Source organism: Triturus cristatus, chromosome 1_2 (genome assembly GCF_964204655.1).
Source record: "Triturus cristatus chromosome 1_2, aTriCri1.1, whole genome shotgun sequence".
NCBI lineage: Eukaryota > Metazoa > Chordata > Amphibia > Caudata > Salamandridae > Triturus > Triturus cristatus.
The window spans coordinates 576,527,819-576,553,448 of record NC_140580.1 but is presented as its reverse complement, the minus strand read 5'-3'; the positions used below and the strand labels follow the sequence as shown (position 1 = coordinate 576,553,448).

Below are 25,630 nucleotides of genomic sequence, written 5' to 3'. Positions count from 1 at the left end.
TAGATAGTCTCTACCAGATAATGCGTTACCGAAGGTAAGAAACTTGTTCTTCGTGGCCGGAGTCTGGAGGTCAACATTTTCATATAGATTTTGGCAAGTGTGTCTGAGGGTTCCACACAACCGTGTGTCTGTGTGTGATCAATGTACTGGGTGTGGAGCATGTCCTTAATAGGCATCGATTTAGGTGCTTTCCCCCTGCTAGTAGCCTTGGTTGGTGGGTTTGTCTCAATAGAGAAAACTGCATCCTGCTTTGATTTAGAGCAACTTTGCAACCCCAAAAGGTGTATGTTCTTAACACGGCGCAGTCCAGTATTTGATGTAATTGACTTTGGCCTCTATGTTGCTATTTGTAGGTTAAATCAGGAATGAACTATACTCTGTGTCCTTGCATTTGTGGTCCAAAAGCAGTGTTCTAGGTTAAGTATGTGAAGTAGTCAGAGGCTCAAACATAGAGCAGTGCATCTATGTATTGGGGCAGTCCATTGAACAACCTCTATTCTTGGACACCCCCAACCCCCCGTTCCAAATATTTTCGGAAGAGCAGGTTCTCTCAATGCCATCAATCGAGTGTTAGTCGCTGTTTGGGGGTAGCCTCAGCTTATATACAAGGGAAGGCTAAACAGAAATATCACTATTTGTCACCTATGGCACCCGCCAACTGATCAGCTTAGCAGCCTTCCAATCAACAGTGCTGACCCTCTCCCACGGATATCATAGTGTGTTGGGGCTGTGAATCCACCTGTCTCCTACCACCTGTTTATTGCGTTGACCATTTCAGTTGATTTCTTGTCTTGTCTGTTCCTGTGCCTCCATCCGCTCTGGTCTTCTCACCTAAAGCCCCAACTCACATGGCGGCCATCTTGATAGCGGCCACAATTCTCCCTGAACTCCCATCCAAAATCAGTGCTGGTTAAGGCCTAATTCTGCTTGTCAACCCTTGCTGCTGTCTACCCTGCTCATGGAACTCTTCTGCTTTCATAATTTCTTATGTCAGTCCACTTCTAGCGGCATCATGGGTCTCAGCGAGATCCCAACTGGCGGAGCTCAGTCAGGGTGCTTCTTCCTGTGTCCATGCGTTGGCCACACCTATTAAAAAGTATTTTTGAGAAACCGTGTCTGTTCAATCCACAAGACATCAGGGTACATACAAATGAGTGTGCAGATTATGATCACCATTATAAAGGTATATTTATCCATTTGGGTATCACGTTTAGTAGTTGACATGCTTTTAATAGACGATTTATGCAATGTTTGAAAGTTCCACCTTGCACTCGTCTTTAATTTCTGTCTTGGATAGCTTTGCTTGTTTGTCATGTAACAATGTACTTGTTTGTCCTCATTCACCTTTTACTTTTCTGGTAGAATAATAATAATTCCTTGATCCTGGGGATTTCAAAGATTATTTTCATTATTAACACTTAAAGCTAGGATAACAGACCCTCAAATCTATTGTCTATCTGATGCCAAATGTTGTCATATTGATTGTAGTCCATTAGTGATTGGCTGTCTAAAATATTTTTAAAAAACAGATAATGTACTGCTCTGTGTAGATTTTCCTGCTTACTGGACAAAGCTATTTTTATTTTTTAGCGTGCCTGTTACTTGTCAATAAACCCACAAAAAGATGAGACATTAGAGACTGAGAAGGCGCAATACTACTTACCAGATGGAAGTACCATTGAGGTTTGTAAAGCTAATTGTACTTTTTATATCAATAGGTAGAGGTTTACTAATTGATTTATATATGAACGCTGTTTTGCATTTTGTGGGAATCACAACTCATATTCACAAAGCCTGCTATAATATTGCCTTTAATTGTGTACAATTTTGATATTGCCACCAATTACTGCTGGTGATGTATTGCCTTATTTTGATACGTTTTTTAGAGATGCTCCTTTCTATGGAACTGCTGCCACAGTATTGAGAAAAATACAAAGTTGACTGAAAGCTCTTAACCCCTTCTGTGCCACGCCCTTTCCCCCTCCTGTGCCGGGCGTTGTATTAGTGGGTGGGGTTCATGACGAGATAGTCTCGTCATGGGCACAGCGCGACCGTGCTCCATGACGAGACTATCTCGTCATGGGCACTGAAGAGGTTAATATGGTAGAAGGGCCGGGGTCACTACTAGGCATCAAATTGTGTACCAGAATATTTACGCGAACGTATTCCTAGTTTGCATTATCATATGTTGTTTATTCTTACAGGCACACTGTAAACCAAGTGAAACACTGGTAGGCACTCCTTCTGCTTCAGTTCCTATCACAGGCAGGTCTTCGAGAGACCAACTTTTAGGCCATTGCCTAGTGCTTAGGAAAGTCTGTAGCAATTAGGCAGGTCTTGTAACAGGTAATGCCCATTTTCCACTGGAACCTCGAGATCCAGATACTTCTGCAAGCTCACTAAATGCCAAAAACCTCCTCTTCAAGCTTTGACCGTCTAGTAGGGATGACCAGTCAAGACTAACTCCTGGTAAGACTTGAATGACACAGAAATGGAATTCCCATGCAGTGTTATAAAAGTATAAGTCTTTAATTCACAACAAAAGTTTCAATGTATAATACATAATATACCTTTGCAGTAATTCCTAATTACCCATTCAGTAAGGTGCATTTCCATACATGAAATATGATGGGCTTACTGGTTCTTCAAAGTATGCAAGGGATAGTATTTGCAATAGCAGCATCTGTGTGGAGTAAGTAATGGGCATTCTAGGAGCGTCACCCGGTACAGTGTCTCCTCTGAAGGAGGGCATCAGGGTTCTGTTTTTCATTGGGTACTAGACATAAGGCTAAATGTACCACATTTCTGATGCGACCATAAACGTTTTGGGGAAATTATCCTAGGTATAAATAGATCCTTTCACAAAACAAGGTATCTGAACGTGTCACTGTCCAACCTGCTTAATTAATATTCATTTGGTAGGTTTTAATTTGTAACTGATTCTGGTAAAATCACAGGGAATGGGGCCTGAAAGGGCCAGTAGACCACCATGTGATTGATTTCATATGAAGTATTTTTTTTTAAGACTTTGACTGTAATCCCAGTCACAAACCACTGGTAACATGGTATAGATTCACAGTTTGGAAGGGATGTCCACAAAACAGCCCTTCTAAATTGTGAAAGAGTATCCATTCAGAAACCCATTTTACGACCCGGTACATTTTTACAGACTCTTAAAATGAGTTTCCTACATTAGAAATACCTATTTTGCAGTCGAAAACATAGAGTTTATGAATAACCGTGTTTGGTACTTGAAAATAGGCTAGTTCATCTGGCCCTTTGTGTGTTGCGCTATGTAATGTCCACTCAGCTGCTGGACTCGGGCAGTTGAGTTAGGGGACTTTTCAAGAGCAATTAATAAAGAGTGATATCTGATTGTGGTAGGCAGGGTGGTCTTGCTCACTGGGAACATGTTACCGAATGTTTGGATATAAAGGTCCCCTGCATAATGTTGCGGGTGTGCACTCATGCCCTAATTTACCCAAATTGCACCTCTGATGTGTTTTTTTTTATGATTCTTATTATTTTTTAACCTTTTTTGTGCTTTTATGTGCACTAACCATCTTGCAGGTACCCTGGCAACTACTTTAGTTATTGATTCATAACTATACAGTTTTTAGGTCTCGCCTAGCTATTGCAGTTTACGCAATCGCTATGCGAGACTCTAGTAAGAGGGGCATTTCAAAGTGCTCCCAAAAGTGGATTGCATAGCGAGCACGCGCACAATCACGTGCATCGTGCCGCCATGCAATCCGTTTGGGGAAGCGCTTCAGCCCACTGGCGCGTGCACGTGTAGCCACAGCCTCGGCATCATACTTCAAAGGGTCCGCTCCCCCGCCTGGAATGCGCTTCACCGCCACAGCATGCCGAGAGATTGTGAAAGCTTTCATTACATTGCAAACAGGAAGAAAAGAAAAAAAAACAAGGCTGGAAGACGCCTTGGCCTCATCTAGCTGTTACTTCCTGTTTTTTTTGCATTCGCTGTTTGTTATACGTCTGCTTCCATCTGCAGTACACTTTAACTTTAGTTTAACGAGATATTCTTATGCTTACCATATTTACAGGCTAAAAAATAAACTCGTGGGAAGGATACCGCCACGTGCAACTCGTGGCACTTAATTATGTAGTGTATACCTTTTTACAACTTTGCGCACGCTTTCATTAATACATTTACAAACTTGTTTTCGTACATACCTCTTACAACTGCTTAGCACATACAGTTACTAGCACGCAACGCTTTATTTGGGGTGTATACTTTTTATATTGTTATAGTGCTTTTACTTTACTAGGTTACATGTGCCTTTCTGTTCTTAGTTGGTGTCTATTAGGAAAACAAGCATTTGCAATGCAATAGGTCTCGCATTTGGAGCACTTTGAGCTCTTGGCATTGTAAATGACAATGCCTTTTTTTATGTGTTGGTTTTTAAAACATAAATAAAAGGCCTTATCATTTACAATGCCGATAGCTTAAACTCTCGCAAATGCGAGACCTATCGCATTGAAAATGCTTGCTTTAAATGGCGCAGTATGTGTGCCCTCCCTAGTGAATGTGACTACTATCAACTTGACAGAGCAATAATGGTGGCAGTGTTAATTGATAAGGGCAGGCATTTTTTAACTGCTGCCCGGGGGAACTGTGAAAGGGCACACGGACTACTGGTCTTGCCGGTACAAACGTTCTACCTATTTTTAGGTGATCGGATCCTTCACTAGATTCTGTGTGTATGGATACACATGTGGCAGAGCTGCCTCGATCCAAGCCCAGACATAAACCCTTGGATTAAAAAAACTCTATCTGCAAGACTGGTATAAGAGAAGAACTAACACTAAAGATCAGTATTCCAGGACTTCTCACTCTTAGCAAGCATGGCTGATCTTTGATAGCTTCAAAATAGAAATGTAGCTTTGAAATTATTTCTATTGTGTTTTCTCTAGCAGTTATTGAAGGAGAAAGTCCAACATAGTGCTTGAAGACATTTAGAATCAGAAGTGAAAGAGGTTACATTTTGGAGATTCTCTTAATCGGCATTCAACCCTAGCCTGTTCGATATCTTTGTTCAGCCATTATCCAAACGTATGCAGTTTTATTGACATGCTCATTTGCATGCTTTCTAATGGAACCTGCATCATTCTCAGCCTGGATGACCTTTGGGTGCTTGCTGGAGGTTCCACAACAGCTAGGCAAATGTTTCCTAAATGGATGAATGATAACTTTCTGAGTCTTAAATCCAGAAACAAACAAATAATGCTGGTGAACGGTTAAAAGGTGAAGGGTCTCAAGATTTGGACCCACTGAGCTGGAAGTCTGCACTTTTGACAGTTATTACTGTGCAGAACCTGTGGTCATATCTGAGAATCCGTTATCTCTGACTCCTTAGATCTCTGCTTTGTCTACCAATGTCTCCCAGTTGAAAGTAATGAGGAAAATCCTTCCTGGTGTAGCTATTCAAGTTCATCAGACTACCATCATATCGTTAATAAGCACTACTTGGGTAATGCGCTTTAATTAAGTCTTTCCCAGTGTACTTTTTTCTGTTTTCACTGTAGCCAGAATGCTGCACCAATGCTGCTGACAGGTACTTCAGAATTTTCATCTGCTTCTCCCCTTCTGAATAAGCTTAGGTGTGCGCACCAGTCTGTACCTGATACATTTCTGCATTTCACTGTCAACCCGAGAAGACTACACTCAGAAAACAGGTGTTCCTGATTGCTAAATTAAATAGGGACAGAATGGTGCCTGTCCTTTCTTCGTTCTTAACAAGTGATCAGTCCAACTACCGATGTTCTAGTGTTTAGAATAAAACTGAAGTTTCTCTTTAATAAATATTTGTAACCTTTCATTTCTTGTCCCCCTAACTCAGCCTCTTATAGGTTAGTGCCAAGAACTAATTGATGTGTACATGCGCTATACAAGTAAAAAACATCTAAATCAAATTTAAATAATGAATAAATGTCCCAACAACAGAACAAAAATAACATAGTATCTACATTGCGCGGACTCACAATAAATCAGAATAAATATCAACTGATTCAGAACCATGATAAGATTTTTCTGGGTATAGTCTTAAACATGCAGCATGCAGTTGCATGTCCCACCAAGGAGAACGACTAAAGAAAATGTCCAGATCAATGAAGGAGGTGCTGTTTTTGGGAATTACATCATGCGTAATAGGCAGTGGAAACACAGTCTTTGTGGGATCCTAGCAATGGTGGTGTTGACAGCAAAGTTTGTTTAATAGAATATGTACACCATGTTAAAAAGATGAAAATCACCAACCTTAGAACCCCAACTGGCTATGTACGCATACGCTTCTGTAGTGCACATACAAAAAGTGATGGATAGAATGCTTGAATTAATCTCAGTCTCTAGTAATTACTTGGGCCGCATCCCAGTCCTTCCTGGACTGGAACACAAGCAATCCAGGACCAGATTTGCACTTGGTATGGGCTCATCAGCCAGATATAGCTTGGTTCCAGTGACACAGTGACCATAGGACCCACGTCTGGGCATACCCGTCCCACTTAGGGTGACATATGAAAGTAAACAAAAGGTCCTGGATGGGATGCTTGAATGAATATCAGTCACTGGTAATTACTCAGGACCACATCCCAGTCCATGGTTGTTTTGCACACTATGCCACCTCAGTTTTGAGCTAGCTATATGCAGATCAGTCTTGACCCTGCTCCAGTGGGTATAGTCCAGTCCGAACTGCCAGGCCCTCCCTGAACCAGAACACAAGCAATCCAGGACGGGTTTCGACCTTGTTATGGACTCATCAGCCAGATATAGCTTGGTTCCAGTGACAGTGTGCACGGGACCGACGTCTATGCATACCATCCCACTTAGGGCAACATATGAAAGTATACAAAAGGTAATGTATGGAGTGCTTGAATTAATCTCAGCCACTGGTAATTATTCTGGCCGCATCCTAGGCCATTGTTATTTTGCACACCATGCCACCTCAGTTCTGGGAGATCTCTGTACTGGGGGTGAGTGTTTTCTCATTGTTCAGCATTCCGTCCATCAATTGTTCTTTTGCAGAGCACACAAATATGCTGAAGTCAAAGGCTGTATGATTCTCTTCCAGGGGATACTCATCAATAGTCATAAGCACTGAATATTCCCGCCCATGTGCGGGGACCCCGGAAATAATAAAATTATATATGTAAAAACCATACATATATACAGCTCTGTATATGTATAAACATATATCATTTTTTCCAAGCAAATGCAGCCCCCATAAAAGGCTAGACAATGTATATATAAACATCCAATAAAACATATAGGTATAATAATGCACCTAAATCTCTTTTTAAAAAAAAAAAAAAATTTATGAGGTAAAAACACTCATGAGAAAGAAAAGAGAACACTGTGAGAAACACAGATCACTAAACATTGTTAGCCTGCAGGCTGCATTGCAATACAATACCATAGAGACTGAAAAGCCTGTACAGGTAAAAACTGGCACCGTGCCTTTAAGGCAGCCCTGACTGTAGCATCCCATCATGCCTCAGGGGTGACAGTTGGGTCAGTTGTTCTTTCCGGCTCCTTCAGTCACGACCCTGGAATTCAGCTCTCTCCTTTTTTGACTTTTCAGTCAAGAATTATTGCTTTTCTAGTAATTTTTTTTAAAGCTTCCTCTTATTAATGTCTGTGAGGAAGTTTGTATCCTGTGTTTTTCTGACTATTTTCATCAGAAAAATGCCTTCTTTATTTATGCCTTGCCCTTCCTGTGGCAAAAAGAAGGCTTCTTCAGACACACACATGCTGTGTGTATCGTCTGTTTGCCAGAATCTCACTCTCCAGCTACATGTCATCATTGTAAAGACCTCTCCAAGAGAACTTTGAAGGAGAGAGAGACGATTAGGCTCTATGGATTATCAGTGGAGCAGTCGACGTCGAAGCAGCTGGTCCCGGTTTGCTCTCCTTCGGCGTCGAAGACTCCATCGGCGGGATCGTCGCTGAGAGGTGAGGAGTCCAGGGGGAGTCATGCTTCGAAAAGGAAATCGTCGTCTACTCTAGACACAGCGGCGAAGCGGATGCGTTCATCGTCGGCGACTTCGACGTCTAAGAAATCATCGGCGTCGAGGGAACGTCGTCATAGTTCGCCGTCAAGGCATCGCTCGACGTCAAGACAAAGGCATCGTTCGACGTTGAGAGAGAGACTTCGTTCGACGTCAAAAGCGGCAAGAGGAAAGTCGACGTCGACAGAAGTTCGTAGGCGTTCGACTTCAAAGTCTGCTACGACGTCGAGACCTAGATCGTCGTCGAGACCAGGTTCGCCGTCGAGACAAGACCGACCGTCGGCGAAGACACTTACGACGTCGAGACCTTCATCGTCGGAACATTCGACGTCGAGGCAGGCGCTTCCGTCTAGACCGGCGTCGAGGCAGGGGCCTCCGTCGGGGTCGACGTCGAGGCAGGCGCCTCCGTCGGGATCGACGTCGAGGCAGGTGCCTCCGTCCTCACAAGTCTCCAAGGCTTTGGAGAAAACTGTGACGTTGGGGCGAGATTCCCCGTCGGGGTCTAGGCCTCCGTTCAGACGAAGTCCTCCGTCGACGACAAGGCTCTCGACGTCGAGGCAGGAAGACTCACCAATTATCCACCCGGAGTCAAGGCCCAGGTCTCCGGTGATAGGCTCATCACCGTTGAGACGACCCTCTCCAGTGGGTTATCAAGAGCTGTCGCACGTTCGTCTGACTATCAAACCAAAATCCAGGCGCAAATCTCCTCATAGACTAGTGTATACTACATCTGAGCATGATTCACCGCACCCTATCTCGCCTTCATTATCAGATGGTTCGAGATCAAGATCTGGATCACCGGAGGTTTTGAATCCATCTCCAGTGCCTGCAATGGAGAACAGTTCCCAGGAAGAGGACAATGCTGTGCCTCAAAGTCCTCCGAGAGAGATACCTCAGGACTCTGCTATGTCTCTCGCAGTTAAGGCCTCCCTAGAAAGGTTGAAAAACACAAACCTCCCTTTGGGAACAGGAAGATCACGTTCTCGAGAAAGAGATTTTCAACGTAGTTCTCGAACACCAAGGAGACGATCCAGGTCCTCCTCTCACAGAAGGGAGTCAACCAGATCGGGGAGAAGGCGGCGTAGGACTCCCTCATCCTCTCCGTCAAGTCATTCTTCAAGAAGGGATTATTCACCTACACTCTCGGATACACCACCTTCTAGAGTATCGCCGGTGGATGATATCTCTACGTTCCAAGAAGTGTTGTGCAGAGGGGCTACGAAATTGAACATCCCAATGGCAGTTCAAGAGACCACCTCTTCTATAATTTTTGAAACCCTTCATGAGCGAGCAGTATCGCGCCCACTGTTGCCGTTAGTCCCTGGTTTGTTACAACCAGTAATGGATATTTTCCTCACGCCAGCGACTATTAAATCTGCGCCGGCGCGGATTCTTAAGAAGTATCGTCCGGCTCCCGAGGATCCGCTATTTCTAAAATCAGATCCACCACCGGATTCTGTTATCACCGCTGCTGCCAGAAAAACTCATGCAGTGGCTGGGTCTTCCACAGTGCCTCCAGATAAGGACAGCAAATCACAAGACTCGTGGGGGAGAAGAGTTTGTGGCTCGGCATCTTTAAGTCTTAAAGTGGCCAGTGCCTCAGCGCTTCTGGGGCGCTACGATAGATCACTGTGGGACTCTCTCCAGAGGTTTATAGATAACGTTCCATCAGAAGATAGACGGGACTTTGAAGAGATTTTACAAGAGGGCAGTCTGGTCTCCAACCAAGTGATAAGCGCAGCAGTGGATGGAGCAACCTTAGCTGCACACTCGTATGCACATGGGATTACGGCCAGAAGATCTTCATGGCTGAGACTGACTGCTCTGAAGCCTGAAGCTCAGGCGAGAATACTGAACCTGCCTTTTTCGGGTAGTTCGCTTTTTGGGTCTCATGCGGATGATGAAATGGCTCGCATGAAGGCAGAGCTTGACACCATGAAAGCCGTGGGGCTTGAAAAGAGTTTCGTCGCCGCAGGATGAACGATAGGCGTAACTACCAGCAGAGGGTTCAAACCCCTCACTGGCAGAAAAATCAGGACCAGCAAGGCGAAAAGAAACAGCAATACCAGTCCCGCAGACCATCCAGGGGACGTGGTAACAACCGACAATCTAACGCTGGAAATAAGGCTCCAGGGAAACAATGAGGGACCGCTTCCTCCAACGCTGTCCACCCCTCCGGTGGGAGGAAGTATTGCATATCATCTTCCAGAGTGGCAATCCATCACGAAGGACCAGTGGGTTCTAAAGATACTGCGTCATGGATACTCGCTTCGTTTCCGGAGTCACCCTCCCTCGATTCATCCCGTGCATTCCTCTCAGCATCTCAAGAGGCTAAGAGAAGAGGTGGCAACTCTTCTACTCAAGTCCGCAATAGAAAGAGTGCCCAGAATGCAAAGAGGGAAAGGAGTTTACTCCAGTTATTTTCTGATTCAAAAAAGGAGCGCAAAGGAAGAGTTCAGACCCATCCTGGACTTGCGAATCCTGAACAAGCACATCAAAAGAGAAAAATTTCGTATGCTGGCGCTCCACCAAATATATCCTCTCCTCCGGATAGGCTATTGGATGTGTTCGCTGGACCTTCAGGACGCATATTTTCATATTCCCATCCTACAAAGTCATCGAAAGTTTCTCAGGTTTGTGGTGGGAACCTCTCACTATCAGTTCAAGGTTCTACCATTTGGCCTGAAGTCAGCTCCTCGAGTGTTTACAAAATGCATGGCAGTAGTAGCGGCGGCACTGAGGCGCGCAGGAGTCTTCGTCTATCCCTATCTAGACGACTGGCTGATAAAGGGTCCATCGCCTCAAAGTGTTAAATCACAGCTGACGCTTTGCTTGCAATTATGTCGCAGACTGGGGCTCAGGGTGAATGTGGAGAGGTGTGGCTCACTGGTTAGAGGTGGCAGACCCGTAAGCAGAGGACGGCCTGGGACCAGGGTTCAATTCCCGATGCGGCAGGGTCTTGGACCAGGGTCAGCGGACTCGATAATTCTCGCCTCTGTGCCTACTCCAGTCAGGGACCACACTCTGCAACTCTGGGCATTAGCTTGCCTCATCTTCACAACGGCCCCCCCAGACTGCCGGGGATGCTTGGTCGCACCTTAGAGATACCCATTAGGGACCATCTCTCAGGGTGAGCCAGGACGGGTTCCCCAGCGGTCGAATCGCGGAGATACTCCTCCGGGAGTCGATTCTAGCGCTATATAAACCCACAATTAAATTAAATTAAATGTCAAGAAGTCCAACTTCTCACCAACACAACGAATTCACTATCTGGGTGCAACCATAGACTCCGCAGTAGGAAAAATGTTTCCTTCGGAGGAGAGACAGTCATCCATTATCCTCAAGGGCAAGCAGATCATATCCAGCAATCTGTCTACGGCAAGACAAATCTCATCTCTGCTAGGGGCCATGGCATCCTGCATTTTCCTAGTGCCCAATGCCAGATTAAGGATGTGTCCTCTCCAGCAAGATCTCGAGGACAAATGGGACCAAAGGAATTCCCTGTGGGAAGAAAAAGTTTGCCTTTCCTCAGCTGCCAAACAGTCAATCAAGTGGTGGTTGAAACCATCCAATCTACAGGTGGGAATTCTCTTCCACCAGGAACCACCAACTCAGACCTTAATCACCGACGCATCCCTTCAAGGCTGGGGTGCGCATCTCGGATCTCTGCAAACCCAGGGGCGGTGGTCCAGCAGCGAGCAGTTGTACCACATCAACATGCTGGAGCTCAGGGCAGTTCACCCAGTCCCTGTGGCACTGGATCCTAGCACGGAACATCTCGTTGAAAGCGGTGCACCTGCCAGGAGAACTCAATGTGCAAGCGGACTTACTCAGTCGTCATTTTCAAGAACCAGAGGACTGGGTACTAAACGACGAGGTGTTAGAAGACATCTTTGGGGAATAGGGGCGTCCGCAAGTGGACCTCTTCGCGGACGAGCACAACACAAAATGCCGAGGCTTCGCCTCAAGATACCATCGGCCAGGATCCATAGGGAATGCCCTTTTGATCAATTGGTCAATGACATTTGTGTACGCTTTTCCGCCTCTCCCACTAATCTCCAAGGTAGTGAACAAGCTGCAGAATTCATCTACCAAGATGATCCTCATAGCACCGGACTGGCCGAGGCAGTGGCGGTACACGGATCTCCTACACATGTCGATCCGACCTCACAAACGGCTGCCGTGCAGGCCGGACTTGTTATCCAAGATGCAGGGGAAGATTTACCATCCCAGCCTTCCCTCGCTGAGCTTAACTGCATGGCTCCTGAAGTCCTCCAGTATGGCCATCTGAACCTTCCCCAGGAGTGTATGTCCATACTGAAGGAAGCCAGGAGGCCTTCGACTAGACACTCTTACCTCTGTAAGTGGAAAAGATTTTACATACGGTGTTGTCAACATCACTATGATCCTACAAAATGTCAGGAGGATGTAATTCTGCCCTATCCTCTACACTTAGCGAGGGCGGGGTTGAAATTTTCATCCATCAAAGTTCACCTAGCAGCCATTACAGCATATAGGCGCTCTCCAACGCAGCAGTCATTCTTTAAGCTGCAGGTGGTGAAGGATTTCTTGCAGGGTCTCAAAGTGTATCCCCCTGTTAGGCCTCCCTCACCTTCTTGGGAGCTAAACTTGGTTCTGTCAAGGCTCATGAGTTCGCCTTTTGAGCCTATACATAAGGCTACCTTACAGCACCTTACATGGAAAACAGCCTTTTTAATAGCCATCACTTCAGCACGGAGGGTCAGTGAGATACAGGCCCTTTGTTCTAAAGAACCCTACACTATGTTTCATCTTAATAGGGTAGTGATAAGGACTCATCCATCTTTCTTGCCAAAGGTGGTGTCGGACTTTCATGTCAATCAGACCATCTCCTTGCCTACCTTTTTTCCCAACCCCTCCTCGCCTGCGGAGAGGGCGTTGCATTCTTTAGATGTCAAAAGGGTCCTAAAATTCTACCTAGATAGGACTAAGGCTGTTAGGAAATCTGATCAATTGTTTGTGAACTATGGTGTTGTCCGCATGGGTTTTGCTGCATCCAAACGTTCCATTGCTAGGTGGATTGTTTCATGTATTAAATTGGCCTACCAACTGGCCCAGAAGCCGTTGATGGCGCGCCCTAAGGCGCCTTCTACAAGGGGAAAGGCGGCTACCGCTGCTTTTCTCAATCATGTCCCACTCTCTGAGATCTGCAAAGCAGCTACTTGGAGATCTGTCCATACCTTTACCAGACACTATTGTCTGGATTCGGACACCAGAGCAGACACTCAAGTAGGACAAGCCTCCTTGAGGACTCTGTTCAATAATTAAACAGTTTTCATGTTTTTTCTTACTCCATGTATAGTACAATTTTTGCATTTGCCTGCAGGTGGAAGGTGGGCTTGCTATTCTATTCAGTGCTTATGACTATTGATGAGGATCCCCTGGAAGAGAAGGATAAGTTACTTACCTGTAATCCTAGTTCTATTCCAGGGGTATCCTCATCAAAGTCATAAGCAACCCACCCGCCTCCCCAGGCAAATGAGAGGAGTGTATTATTTACCATGGAAAAGATATATCTTTGTGTTTAGGGCTACGGTCCCGCAAAGAACAACTGACCCAACTGTCACCCCTGAGGCATGATGGGATGCTACAGTCAGGGCTGCCTTAAAGGCACTGTGCCAGTTTTTACCTGTACAGGCTTTTCAGTCTCTATGGTATTGTATTGCAATGCAGCCTGCAGGCTAACAATGTTTTGTGATCTGTGTTTCTCACAGTGTTCTCTTTTCTTTCTCATGAGTGTTTTTACCTCATTAAAAAAAAAAAAGAGATTTAGGTGTATTATTATACCTATATGTTTTATTGTATGTTTATATATACATTGTCTAGCCTTTTATGGGGGCTGCATTTGTTTGGAAAAAATGATATATGTTTATACATATACAGAGCTGTATATATGTATGGTTTTTACATATATAATTTTATTATTTCCGGGGTCCCCGCACATGGGCGGGAATATTCAGTGCTTATGACTTTGATGAGGATACCCCTGGAAGAGAACTAGGATTACAGGTAAGTAACTTATTCTTAGCGCACCAGTCTTTCTGACAGACACTTCTACCTGCGGCCTCTTTGCCATTCGAATATCCCAAGGACCGGTCTGGCTCCAATAGCCCTTCCATGCCAGTCGGGCATTGACTGTACCTCGGTGTAACCATAATGTCAGCGTGTTCACGCCAGTTACCTTTTTTCAGTGCCATCAACGCGATCCAGCGCTTTTCAACTCTCCTCAGGAGAAATTAGTTATTCAATGCTTTGTCAGTTTATTTATTTGATTAAGTGCAGTTACGATCCAGATTCAAGCCATGTTGAGATTGCAATGGACAGTTATCCATAACGGACCCTCATATGGTGTCTTCAAGCCAACCATGACATTGTCGCTTGTGACTCCTGTCAGAAAATGCATCCTAAGGCAGTGGAAGAGCATAAGGCCAAGATGTTTATGGCTAGAGCAAGGTATGAAGTACATGGATGCCAAAAATCTCGTCCAAGGATCATATCTGCATAACCTCATTCTAAATCATCGAAGAGAAGGCATGAGAAAAGATATCATAAATCACATTGTTTGTCTTCCAGAAGCAAGTCTCCGAGGACTTTGACTTCACCCTTTCTGATTTTGGACCAAGAGCAGACAGAAGAAGTGGAAAATCCTGCACCTGGCTCCCCATTGACACCTTGAAGGTTAAGTTGACCCAGTGGCTCCATCTAACCCGTAGCCAGCCCCAGCTGTTTTTCCACCTGTGTCTCTGAATCCAACACCCCAGTTTGGACACTTGTAACCAGAGTTTCGAACACGAGGAATGGATCCATCTCTTTTCTTGAATGTCATATTCAATATTTTTTTACAGAGCCATTGTTTTCTCTCGTTCACCCCATGGACAGTTGGCATATTCTTTTGGAGGCTTTCCATCACCTTACTACCAGGCATCATTTGCGTTCTTCCATCCATTGCCCCAGTCACTTGGGCGTCTACAAACTCTGGGCCATTGGCAACCACACCGATGCCCAATTCGGCTCCGTCTCCGTTGTATGTTCCGACTTAATCACCTTCGTATCACAACAAATCACTGGTGCCAGGGGCAGCGTCCCCAGTGCTGCAAACTAAGCCACTCATCAGTGTCATTGCCTCTTATGACTCAGTACTCCAGAAGAGAAGCACAGAGGCTGGTTGAGGAAGAGAGGTTCTTCCTTGGAGAAATCGAACCCCAAGACAATAATCCCTTTGTAGGAGGCGCAGAACAACTTTTAATGGACCCGAATTTTGAAGGTCTAAGGAATGCAAGTGGTCTGGATACTTTCCTGTTTTGCAAACTTCTTTCTACAACTCGTTGTCCACCATCTTAAGTACCCGCTTATAATCCTGTGGTGAAAAAAAGAAAACACAAGGAGATGATGGATGGAGCGCTGAAAGTTTTCAGACACTCACCCCCAGTCACAGATCTGTGTTGAATCCATCATCGTTCTTTAGCTCACTTCGCCACCCCAGTTCAGACACAGCTATATGCAGATCAGTCTTGACCCTGTGCCTCATGGGAACAGTCCAGCCTGAACTGCCAAGCCATGTCTTCCCTGGACCGGAAACAAGCATCCTGGGACCGGTTTCAGGCTAACAGCCCTCATCAGCCAGGCTAGCTTGAATCCAGTGGCAAAGTGAGCAAGGGACCCACATCTGGGCATACCCTGCCAACTTAGGGAGAACAAAGCAAACACAAGGAGATGATGGACGAAGCACTGAAACATTTCAGATACTCACCCCCAGTCACAGATCTGGGTTGAATCCATCATTGTTCCTTAGCTCACTTCGCCACACCAGTTCAGACACAGTGTCGGGAGGGCCCCGGGATCCGAGATTCTGGGACTCTCGCTGACGTCCTGCTAATACAGGTCCGCTACGAGGACGGTCCCTTTCATTTCCCCTGGAGCCGGCGAGAGGAGGTGCCCAAGGGGGTGATGTCGATCCCAGGAGACCTATCAGGAGACGACTGCCAGGAGAAAAGGGAAGTGATCGGTAGTACTGGCACGCATGCTGAGATGCCAACGAAAGAAAACGAAGAGAAAACGATGCTGAAGGAACCCCCTGAAGATGACCCGGCAGCCGGTGTTCCCGACGTCCCTGACCATGGAGATCAGCCCGGAGGACTACAACACCACGCTACGCCCCGCCACGCTCCAGGAGGAAGGTGGCTGGAGCAGGTACGATATCGCATACGAGGGTTCACGAAGTCACGGGGAAGGAACGGGTAGTTTAGTGGGTGGTCACCGCACTACATTTTCTTTTCTGGTTTCCACGCTTCAGCTACACTCGGTGATCCCTCACGTTTCCCTCCCTCCATTCTAAGCATTGGATATTGTCCACTGACCTGTGGTTTGTTTGTTTCCATTTTATTTCCCCATGCTACTTCCTGGACATCTCCGGACTACCACTGGGAAGCCCCGCCCCTCCCGACCTTCCTAGAACCGGTGAAGAAGAGGAGCTGCTCCTGCGAACCGGACCCTTTTTCTTTATGTTGTTCTACAAAATAAAAGAGCTCACCCATACCTGAAGAGTGTCAGAGCATACTTTGGGGAAACCGGATTCCCCCCCCCTTGAGATACGACACACAGCTATATGCAAATCAGACTTGACCCTGTGCCTCATGGGTACAGTCCAGCCAGAACTGGCAAGCCATGTCTTCCCTGGACCGGAAACAAGCATCCTAGGACCGGTTTTGGGCTAACAGCCCTCATCAGCAAGGCTAGCCTGAATCCAGTGGCAAAGTAAGCAAGGGACCCACGTCTGGGCATGCCCTGCCAACTTAGGGCGAACAAAGCAAACACAAGGAGATGATGGACGGAGCGCTGAAACTTTTCAGACACTCGCCCCCAGTCACAGATCTGGGTTGAATCCATCATCGTTCTTTAGCTTACTTCGCCACCTCAGTTCAGACACAGCTATATGCAAATGCATAGGGTCAAGACTGATTTGGATATGGCTGGGTCCAAACTGGAATGGCATGGTGAGCAAAAAAACGATGGATTTAGGCCCAGATCACTGTACTGGGGTGAATGTATGACATTGATCTGCATTCTGTCCATCAATTGTTCTTTTTGCATTTGTCACCCCTAGTGGGATGGGTATGCCCAGACGTGGGTCCCGTGCTCTCCATGCCACTGGAGTCCAGCTATCCTGGCTGATGAGGGCTGAAAGCCCGAAGCCGGTCCTAGGATGCTTGTTTCCAGTTCAGGGAGGACCCGGCCTGGCAGTTCGGGCTCGACTGTTCCCATTGGGCACAGGGTCAAGACTGATTTGCATATGACTGGGTCCAAACTGGAATGGCATGGTGAGCAAAAAAACTATGGATTTAGGCCCAGATCACTGTACTGGGGTGAATGTATGACAATGTTCTGCATTCTGTCCATCAATTGTTCTTTTTGCATTTGTCACCCCGAGTTGGATAGGTATGCCCAGACGTGTGGGTCCCCTGCTCTCCATGCCACTGGCTGATGAGGGCTGAAAGCCCGAAACCATCTGTTCATCAATTGTTCTTTTTGCAGTGGTGAGAGAAGCAGCAGAGATGCATAACCTTCAACTTAAATATATCAAATATACTTTTTTTTAAAAAAGGGGGCTGCATTCCAGCTCTCACTCTGCAGAGCCACTTCCTTTTAATGAGGCCTTCACTGAGCGTATATTAGCTATTTGGGAAAAACTTACAACATTGATGGCTGTATTTAGACAGACTGCTCGCCGTTATAAGCCTGCACCTGGTGATCCAGATTTCTTGTTGACACATCCTTCATCATAAAGCCTGGTTGTGCAAGCTTTTTGCTCCAGCAAAATGACTCCCGACTTTTTTTGCTTGACACTATATGACTGAGAATCTAAAAAGTTAAAGCAATATTCCAAAAGCTCGCTGAAGGCTCTAAAATCTATTAACTTGCTTTATGGGGCTATATGCACATGCCTTATTAGACTCTGCTTTAGCTGTCATTCCAAATCTGTCTAACAAGCTTCAGAACCACTTCAAGGAGCTCATACATGATGGCCAGGCAGCTGCAATGCAGATCATGCAATCTGGTCTTGACACAGTGGATTCAGTGTCTAGAGCTATGTTGACTTCAGTCTCCCTGGTTGCAGAATTCAGGCTATTCTCAAGACATCCAGATAACACTCATGGACTTGACATTTGATGACTCTCGTCTCTTTGGGGCTAAGAGACTCCGCACTATGGAGATTAAAGGACAGCAAGGCCACGGCTTAGTTCCTTGGTTTACAAACTCAAATCAGGGATTACTGTCAATTTAAGAGGTTTTGATGATTCAGTAGAGGCTTCTCCTTTTGAGTGTCAACAATACTGTTCTAGGCTACAGCAAACGAGCCATCTCTACAGGCAATACTGAGGATGCGGCAGAGGAAAGCAACATGCCTTATCCATCCCTCTTCTTCCTACTCCTCCAGCCACAGCAGGGAAGTGGCCCTAATTCCACCTTGTTGGGTCACATGCTACCAGTTGGAGGACAGGTGTACCTTTTCCACAAATATCAAAACCATCAGACCTTTGGGTTTTACAAATTGTGGAAATGGAGAATGTCCTACCCTTCCACCAATCTCCACTTTCCATATCTCCCAAACCAGTGATACTTACTTCAACAGGATGTTCAATTCTTGCTTCAAAAAGTCACAGTGGAGATGGTAGGAGTGCAGGTACGTGGTCAAGGATGTTAATCTCTTTACTTCTTGATCCCCAAAACCAATGGCTGTCCCTGGCTGATTCTAGACCTCAGGATTTTAACCTGCTTTTTCAAAAAGGAAAAGTTAAAAATGCTGTCACTAGCGCAGTTTCTGCTTGCTCTGGAAGCAAAGGACTTCATCCATCGATCTGCAGATTGCCTATTTTGACATGCCTATCCTTCAGTCTAACAGGAAGTTCTTCTGTTTTGCCCCACTTTCACACCTTGAGCCTTCTCGAAGGTAGTGGCAATGGTTGCAGCTCATCTCAGACAGTCAGGAATTTCAGTAATCCCTACCCTCAGTGACCTGGCTCATCAAGACCAGTTTGCCGGAAATGATGCATTGCCTATGGCAGGCAACAACCCAGTTGTTGTTTGAACTTGACTTTTCGATCAACAAGCGCAAATCTCACCTGGTGCCCTCGCAGCGCATCCTGTTCATAGGGGCAGTTTTGAACACCACATCGAGCCAAGCCTATCTTGGTCCTTAGAGAATTCAAGACATTCAGGCTATGACTCTGCTTTTTCAGGATAAAGTGGTCATCCTAGTCCCGACGGTGTTACACCTGCTTGGTCTGATAGCCTCCTGCATTGTGTTGGTCACTAACGCATGCTGGTGCATGAGGGCACTCCAGTGGTACCTCCGCAGGCAGTCATTGCAACACAATAGAGATCTACAAGCGTGCATCTAGATTTCTAGAGACACTGCAGTGAATCTGCAATAGTGGTGTGTGAACATCAAATCCATACAACAAAATTAATATAACCATCTTCCCTACTCAGTGACAACTGTGATTACAGATGCCTCCACTCTAGCTGGTGTTAGTCGCTCTTCTGGAGGAGCTGGATTTAGAGGACTTTGTTTCCAGAAGAACAGATGATGCACATCAATCTGTTGGAATTGTGGGCGATACATCTGGCTTGGAAGGACTTTCTCCCTTCCTTTTGTAGTCAGTCAGTCCAGAATTTGACAGATCACATGACCTGGATATGGTACATCATCAATCTGGGAGTAGTGGTGTTGTCTCTTCTCTGCAGAGACGCTCTAAAACTCTGGTTCTGGGATCAGGATCATTGGGTTTGTGCTGTAGCAAGTCACTTGGCCAGGATGCTCAGCATACGAGCAGACAGTCTCAGTAGGTGTCATTTTGCTGACAATGAGTGGTGTCTCCACCCGCAAGAAGTTCAGGACATCTTCCAGTTGTGGGGGACTGCTCGGATAGACTTCTTTGCCATTCTTTGGAACACTCGCTCCACAAAATTCTATGCTCTCCAGTATCCGATGCAGGGAGCATTGAGGGACATTCACTTGAAATTAAACATGCTGCTTGACTACATGCTTCCTTCTGGCAGATGATCCCTATCTCTTAAATGCTATGCAGACAACTCTGTAGATCCTCTTTAGGCTCACTTATCAGACATCCTCCATTTTTCCCTTTCACTAGGCCAGCAGAGCTGCCTGGTTGTTACTATTAAAGATTATTTGTCAGCTGTATCAGCTTTTTAATTCTTACCTGATTAGCCATCACTCTCTAAATCTCCCATTGTTCTAAGATTCCTCAAAGGTCTCACAAACAAATACCCTCTTATTCCATGTATTATGCCGCATTGGGATATCAGTTTGGTTCTTACCAACCTAATGTGTTTACACAGTTGTCCTTTACGATTATTCATATGTAAGATAATTTTTTTATTTGCTATCACTTGGCCTAGACATGTAAACACACATCAGACATTGAGTGTGAGACTTCTCTTCTCCTGTTTTTTCCTGACAGGTTGGTGTTGAGGACCAGGGCTGCCTAAAGTGGCTACCCCCTTCCACTTATCCCAATTTATCACTCTCTCGCTTTTCTATCCTCCTCGACATCCAACTAAAAAGGAGGCAAGACTTCATTGCCTTGATGCAAAACGAGCTATCCGCTTCTACTTGGACAGAAGATGTGAATTTAGACTGGGTGATCAGCTTTTTGTAGGGTACAATGGAAAAATAAAAGGCAGCACAGTACACAAACAGACACTCTCAAACTGGAGTATCAAGATCTTTGATGCCATTGCACAAAAGGAACCCCCATAAGGTATTTGTGCTCCTACTACTAAAGCCAAGTCATGTACCTCAGCATTGACTAGAGGATTACCGAGTAGCATGTCATACAAATTGGCAGCTTGGTCATCCTTTCACACTTTTGCAAAACACTTTTGTTTAAATTCCGAAGTGAGGAGTATTGGTTCTGTAGGTTTTGTTGGTGTAACCAGTCACGCATCCATTCCCGGGTGTGTGGCTGCCTGGGGAATCTATTCAAAAGGTGAGGAATGTGCAGGCAGAAGTATCCCATCAGATGAGCAAGTTACCTTGGATAACGCTTTTTCTGGTGGATATTGTAATACCCGCTGATTCCTTATCGACCCTCCTACCTCCCTGTTGCTTTACTGCATATAGCAATAGTCCTATTATAAGATACTCTAAATATTACTGAAAACTGCATCTTTCAGTGTAAAATGTTGGTTTCATCTGTTCGCCTCGAAGGCTTGCTAAAACACTGATGGAAATTGACGCAAGTATGCTGACAGGCAATTTATCTCCCCAGTGACGTCACAAGGGTCTGTTGAGGTACAGCCAATGCCTCCTGCGTGTGGGAGAGCTATTGAAATGATACTTTTGTCAAAATTCTTTTTATTCAGCATCAAAAGCAGATACAACCACATGAATGCAGTAGGATGCACAGGACCCAGGGCAAAACATTCAGCCAATTATGGTCCAGGCTCAAATGTCTCTTGAGTCCTCAACATCCGCCTTGCAACCAAACAAGAAGATGTCTTTTGAAACATATAACCCTAAAATAACCCCTGAAACAGGAGAAAAGAAACAAAAAAGAAAATAACTACAGAAGAAGAACCATCTCCCCCATCCCTCCTTCCTCCCCATCTCTGGTGGTGGTGGAGCTATACAAAAGCATAGCGAGAATCATGAGTGTAGTGAAAAAGTGAGATTGCATAGACAGGGCAACCGCTTCTAGGAAGCGGAAGAGTACATCATCAAACCTTCGGTGAGTTGATTAGAATTGAAACAGATGCATAGCCCGGAAAGAGGGAGGACATACCGCCGAGGGTAACCCCCGGGACAAGTAGGTAACCAGGGGGCCCCATTTATATTCAAAATTCTTGTATTCGTCCCGGAATATATCTGCGAGGCGTTCCATAGAGAGGATTCTCCACAAGTGGGCATGCCATATGGATATCGCTGGCGCACTCGTCTTTTTCCAGGCCGCTGCAATCGCAAGCTTTGCTGCCCCCAGATATAATGGCCTTGTCAGCTTTCGTTTGTTGCTCCAGAGCAGGGTCCTTAAGGCCTAGAAGTGCCCCCTCCAAGGTTGTCGGAACGGTATACCCCAACAGGTCTTTGATATACGAAAGGATTTCTTCCCAAAATGGATGAATCTCAGGGCAGTCCCACCAGCTATGACAAAAACCCCCCTGTAACCCACACCCCTGCCAGCAGAGATATGAGGTATAGGGGAAGATCCGTTTGAGTTTAGTGGGGTAAAGGTACCAGTCCAGGAGGGTCTTGCAGTGTGCTTCCCTCAAGGTGATGTGTGGTTGTGCTTAGGGATGTCTCTCCAGATGTGTTTCCATTCCCAGCACTTGTTCCCAGAAGGACATGTAGTGTGCCCGGGTGGCGTGTAATGTGTCTAATAGCATAGCCTAGAGCGAGGAGATTACCCCCTTCATGGATTCCGCTTTGAGTACTAGTTTCTCCATAGCTGTGAGTTCCCTGTTAGCGACCTCGCTCATGTGTGGGAGATTGATCCAGTGTTGAAGCTGGAAGTAGTGGTAGTGCTCACTGTGGGCAATCTGGAATTCTCTTTTGCAACTCAAACATAAAAATGCTAAAGTTATGGAACAAGTACGCTATTTTTAAGCAATCCCCCTCCCTCCAACAGTCAAAGGGCCCCTCGCTCATCCCCAGTGGGAAGTTTGGGTTGAAGTGGATTGGAGTGTACGGGGAAGGAAAAGAGGTCCACCCTTCCTCTTCGTAATTTGGTCCCAAATGCTAAGTGTGGTACGTATGGATGTGCTTAGGTATGCGTTCGCTGTACTGGCTGACTTAGGCTTCCACAGGACATCCCAAATTGTGCGCCCCACAATTGCCCTGTCCATATGGATCCAAATCTTGTCGGACTCGCTGACGGACCATTCCATCACTACCCTCAGTTGTGCCGCCTGATAGTATAGGTGGAAATCCGGAAGGGCCACCCCCCCCCATCTTTCTTTGGGCACCACAGGACATGGAAGGGTAGACGCGCCCTCCCGCCCTGCCAAATGAATTTGATGACAGACGAGCGTAGGCGAGGTAGAAGGTCTCGGTCGAGTGTAATCGGGAGTACCTGGATTAAATACAAGAGTTTTGGCAGGACCCTCATTTTGACTGCATTAATCCGTCCCAACCAAGAGATATAGAGGGGCTTCCATCGCTTAAAATCTTGCTTAAGCTGTGCTTCCAGAGGAGGGTAATTTGCCTTGTAAAGATCCTCAATTTTGGGTGTGAGTTGAATGCCCAAGTATAGAAGGGAGTGTTTGGACCAGTGGAAAGACGTTTAACTCCGCAGTCTTGTTGCTTCCGCATCAGAGAGGGTAAGATTTAGTATGGAGGATTTAGATCAATTAACTTTGAAGCCGGATTCCATCTCAAAATTCCGCAAGTCCTCCTGCACCGCTCGAAGTGTAGTGACCGGCTCCAAGAGAGTGAGCAGGATATCATCCGCAAAGAGGGATTCTTTGTGGTCCATGCCTCCAAAGCGTATACCCTTGATTCCCTCGTTGGCTCGGAATCGTGCAGCTAGGGGTTCGATACTGAGCGCAAATAAAAGGGGTGAAAGAGGGTAATCCTGACGCGTACCCCTGCTGAAGGGAAAGGGGAGGGATTTGTAACAGTTGACCAATACCCGTGACTGTGTAGAATGGTAGTTGGCCCTGACCAGGTCTATAAACTGCTCCCCAAAGCCAAACTTCCGTATAGTTAAAAAAAAGAAATTACCTATCCACCCTGTCAAAGGCTTTTTCTGCATCAAAGCCCACTAAGATTGCGGGGTATATAAATGTAGTCACTTTCTCAATGAGCTGTACAGTGCGCCGGATGTTATCGTGGGTTCGCCTGCCTTTTATAAAACCTGATTGATCAAAGTGGATTAGCGTGGACATTACGTCTTCGAGCCTACCGGCTAGAATCGCAGAGTAAAGATTCACATCAAGATTAAGAAGGGCTGAACAGAAGCAGATGGAGATCCCCGCCTCTCCTTAGTCAGGTGTGTGACTCCGCCCCTCGTGGGAGAAACCGAGGAGAAGGAATGGCGATGAGCCTGGTGAATAACGCTACACTGCCGAGGTGATCTATGCTTGCTGAAAAATTCTGGGAGCTGAGCGCGAAAGGGAATGTCTGGCTGCCGAGGTCTCGGTGATTAGTGTTCAGCTGCTGAAGTTTTTTTTTGGAATACCAAGGCTTTCCAGCACGAGTTTACATCGCTTGCAGCTTTCAAGACCAAGTGGCTGTTACTAAATTCTTATTGTGGTCGGAAAAGGGAAAGAAGTTTCTCGGCTATGTGAGAGCAACTGGAAGCATTCTGGCGGCAAGGTTGGTGATTTATGGCCCATTTAAAAAATAACAGTCGGCTGCATGCGAGATGAAACAAGACTGAAGATCGAACTGATAAGGGAGAGAAGGGAGAAGAAGGGAAAGAAAGGGGCAGCTTGGATAATTTCGGAATAAAAATTGTCATGGAAACAAATATTCAAATATGCATTGAGGGATATGCCTAGTGTCATATTGGGGGTCCTACGTTTTTCTTTTTCATCAGCTCCAGCAAATTTAGTCTGGGGGCAACGTTACAAGTGACTGTGAGCCAGCTGAAAATATCAGAATGGGTGTGTTTCCCCTTTCCCTTCTATCATTTGGAGGCGGTTTGGTGCTCCGGTCTTAGATTTCTATTGTTTGTGGCGTTATGCTGGATTCGAGAAATCTGGAGGCTTTCTGATCAGGCTAGTGGACTTACTGGAGGAGGCACGTAAAAAGTTGGATATACATTTATTTACGAGACTTGGCAACATTACTAACATTACTAAGGTTCCTAGTTTTATACCGGGCCAAAATTGAAGAAAATTAAACCAGAGGCATCTTTTTTTTTTTTTTTTAGAAAAACTTTAACTGTATAGGGTGTTCAGACGCAGGCTTGTGTTCCCTCAGTTTTTTTTTTTCCTCTGGGAGTTTAAAATGGCAACTGCAGCTGCTAAAGCAGAGGCTATTTTGACGGCTAAAATTAAGACACGTTCGTTGAAAGTCAAATCAACTAATTTTAAGGGGAGCAATAAACATCAACAACCTGAGTCCTCTTTTAGCTCACAAAGCTCGGGGCTAGAGGACTCTCCTCTGAATCTTATTAGAATGCCGATGGCCTCGGAAAAAGATGGTAAAGCTCCTCCAGGAATTGTTGAGATGCAGCCCAAAAGGCTAGTGAAAAATACCAAAGAATTTCCTCTTTTTTCGAAAAAAACAGTTTCTCTGAGTATTTCAAAAAGCTCGCTAGACATTGGGCAAGAGCTGGTACCGGCTACACGGGCATCAACGAGTGAGCCTTCTGGGGATACGATTATCTCAGCCCAAGAAATTTTTCCTCCATCAAGGAATCAGCTAAAAGCTTCATTGGCGAAGGATGGGAGTATACCTCATAATTCTGAGACTATGATGGCAGTGTCCGCCGCGAGTCTACTCCCGGTGCCCCCCTCTTCCCCTTATTCTGGAATCATGAAAACTATACAATCTCCTTCGAATCCCTCAATACTGCCACAAGATCTTGATCAGAATCCGTAT

At 45.7% G+C, this 25,630-nt stretch overlaps 1 protein-coding gene across 1 annotated transcript in view; it reads left to right on the top strand.

Moving 5' to 3' along the window:
• The window catches only part of ACTR1A (actin related protein 1A), a 249,474-nt gene that overhangs the window by 117,973 nt on the left and 105,871 nt on the right, over window positions 1-25,630 (top strand). The window contains exon 7 of the mRNA XM_085606531.1: window positions 1,591-1,683. Within this exon, the coding sequence (XP_085462657.1) occupies window positions 1,591-1,683 (93 nt within the window). The remainder of the gene's footprint in view (window positions 1-1,590; window positions 1,684-25,630) is intronic.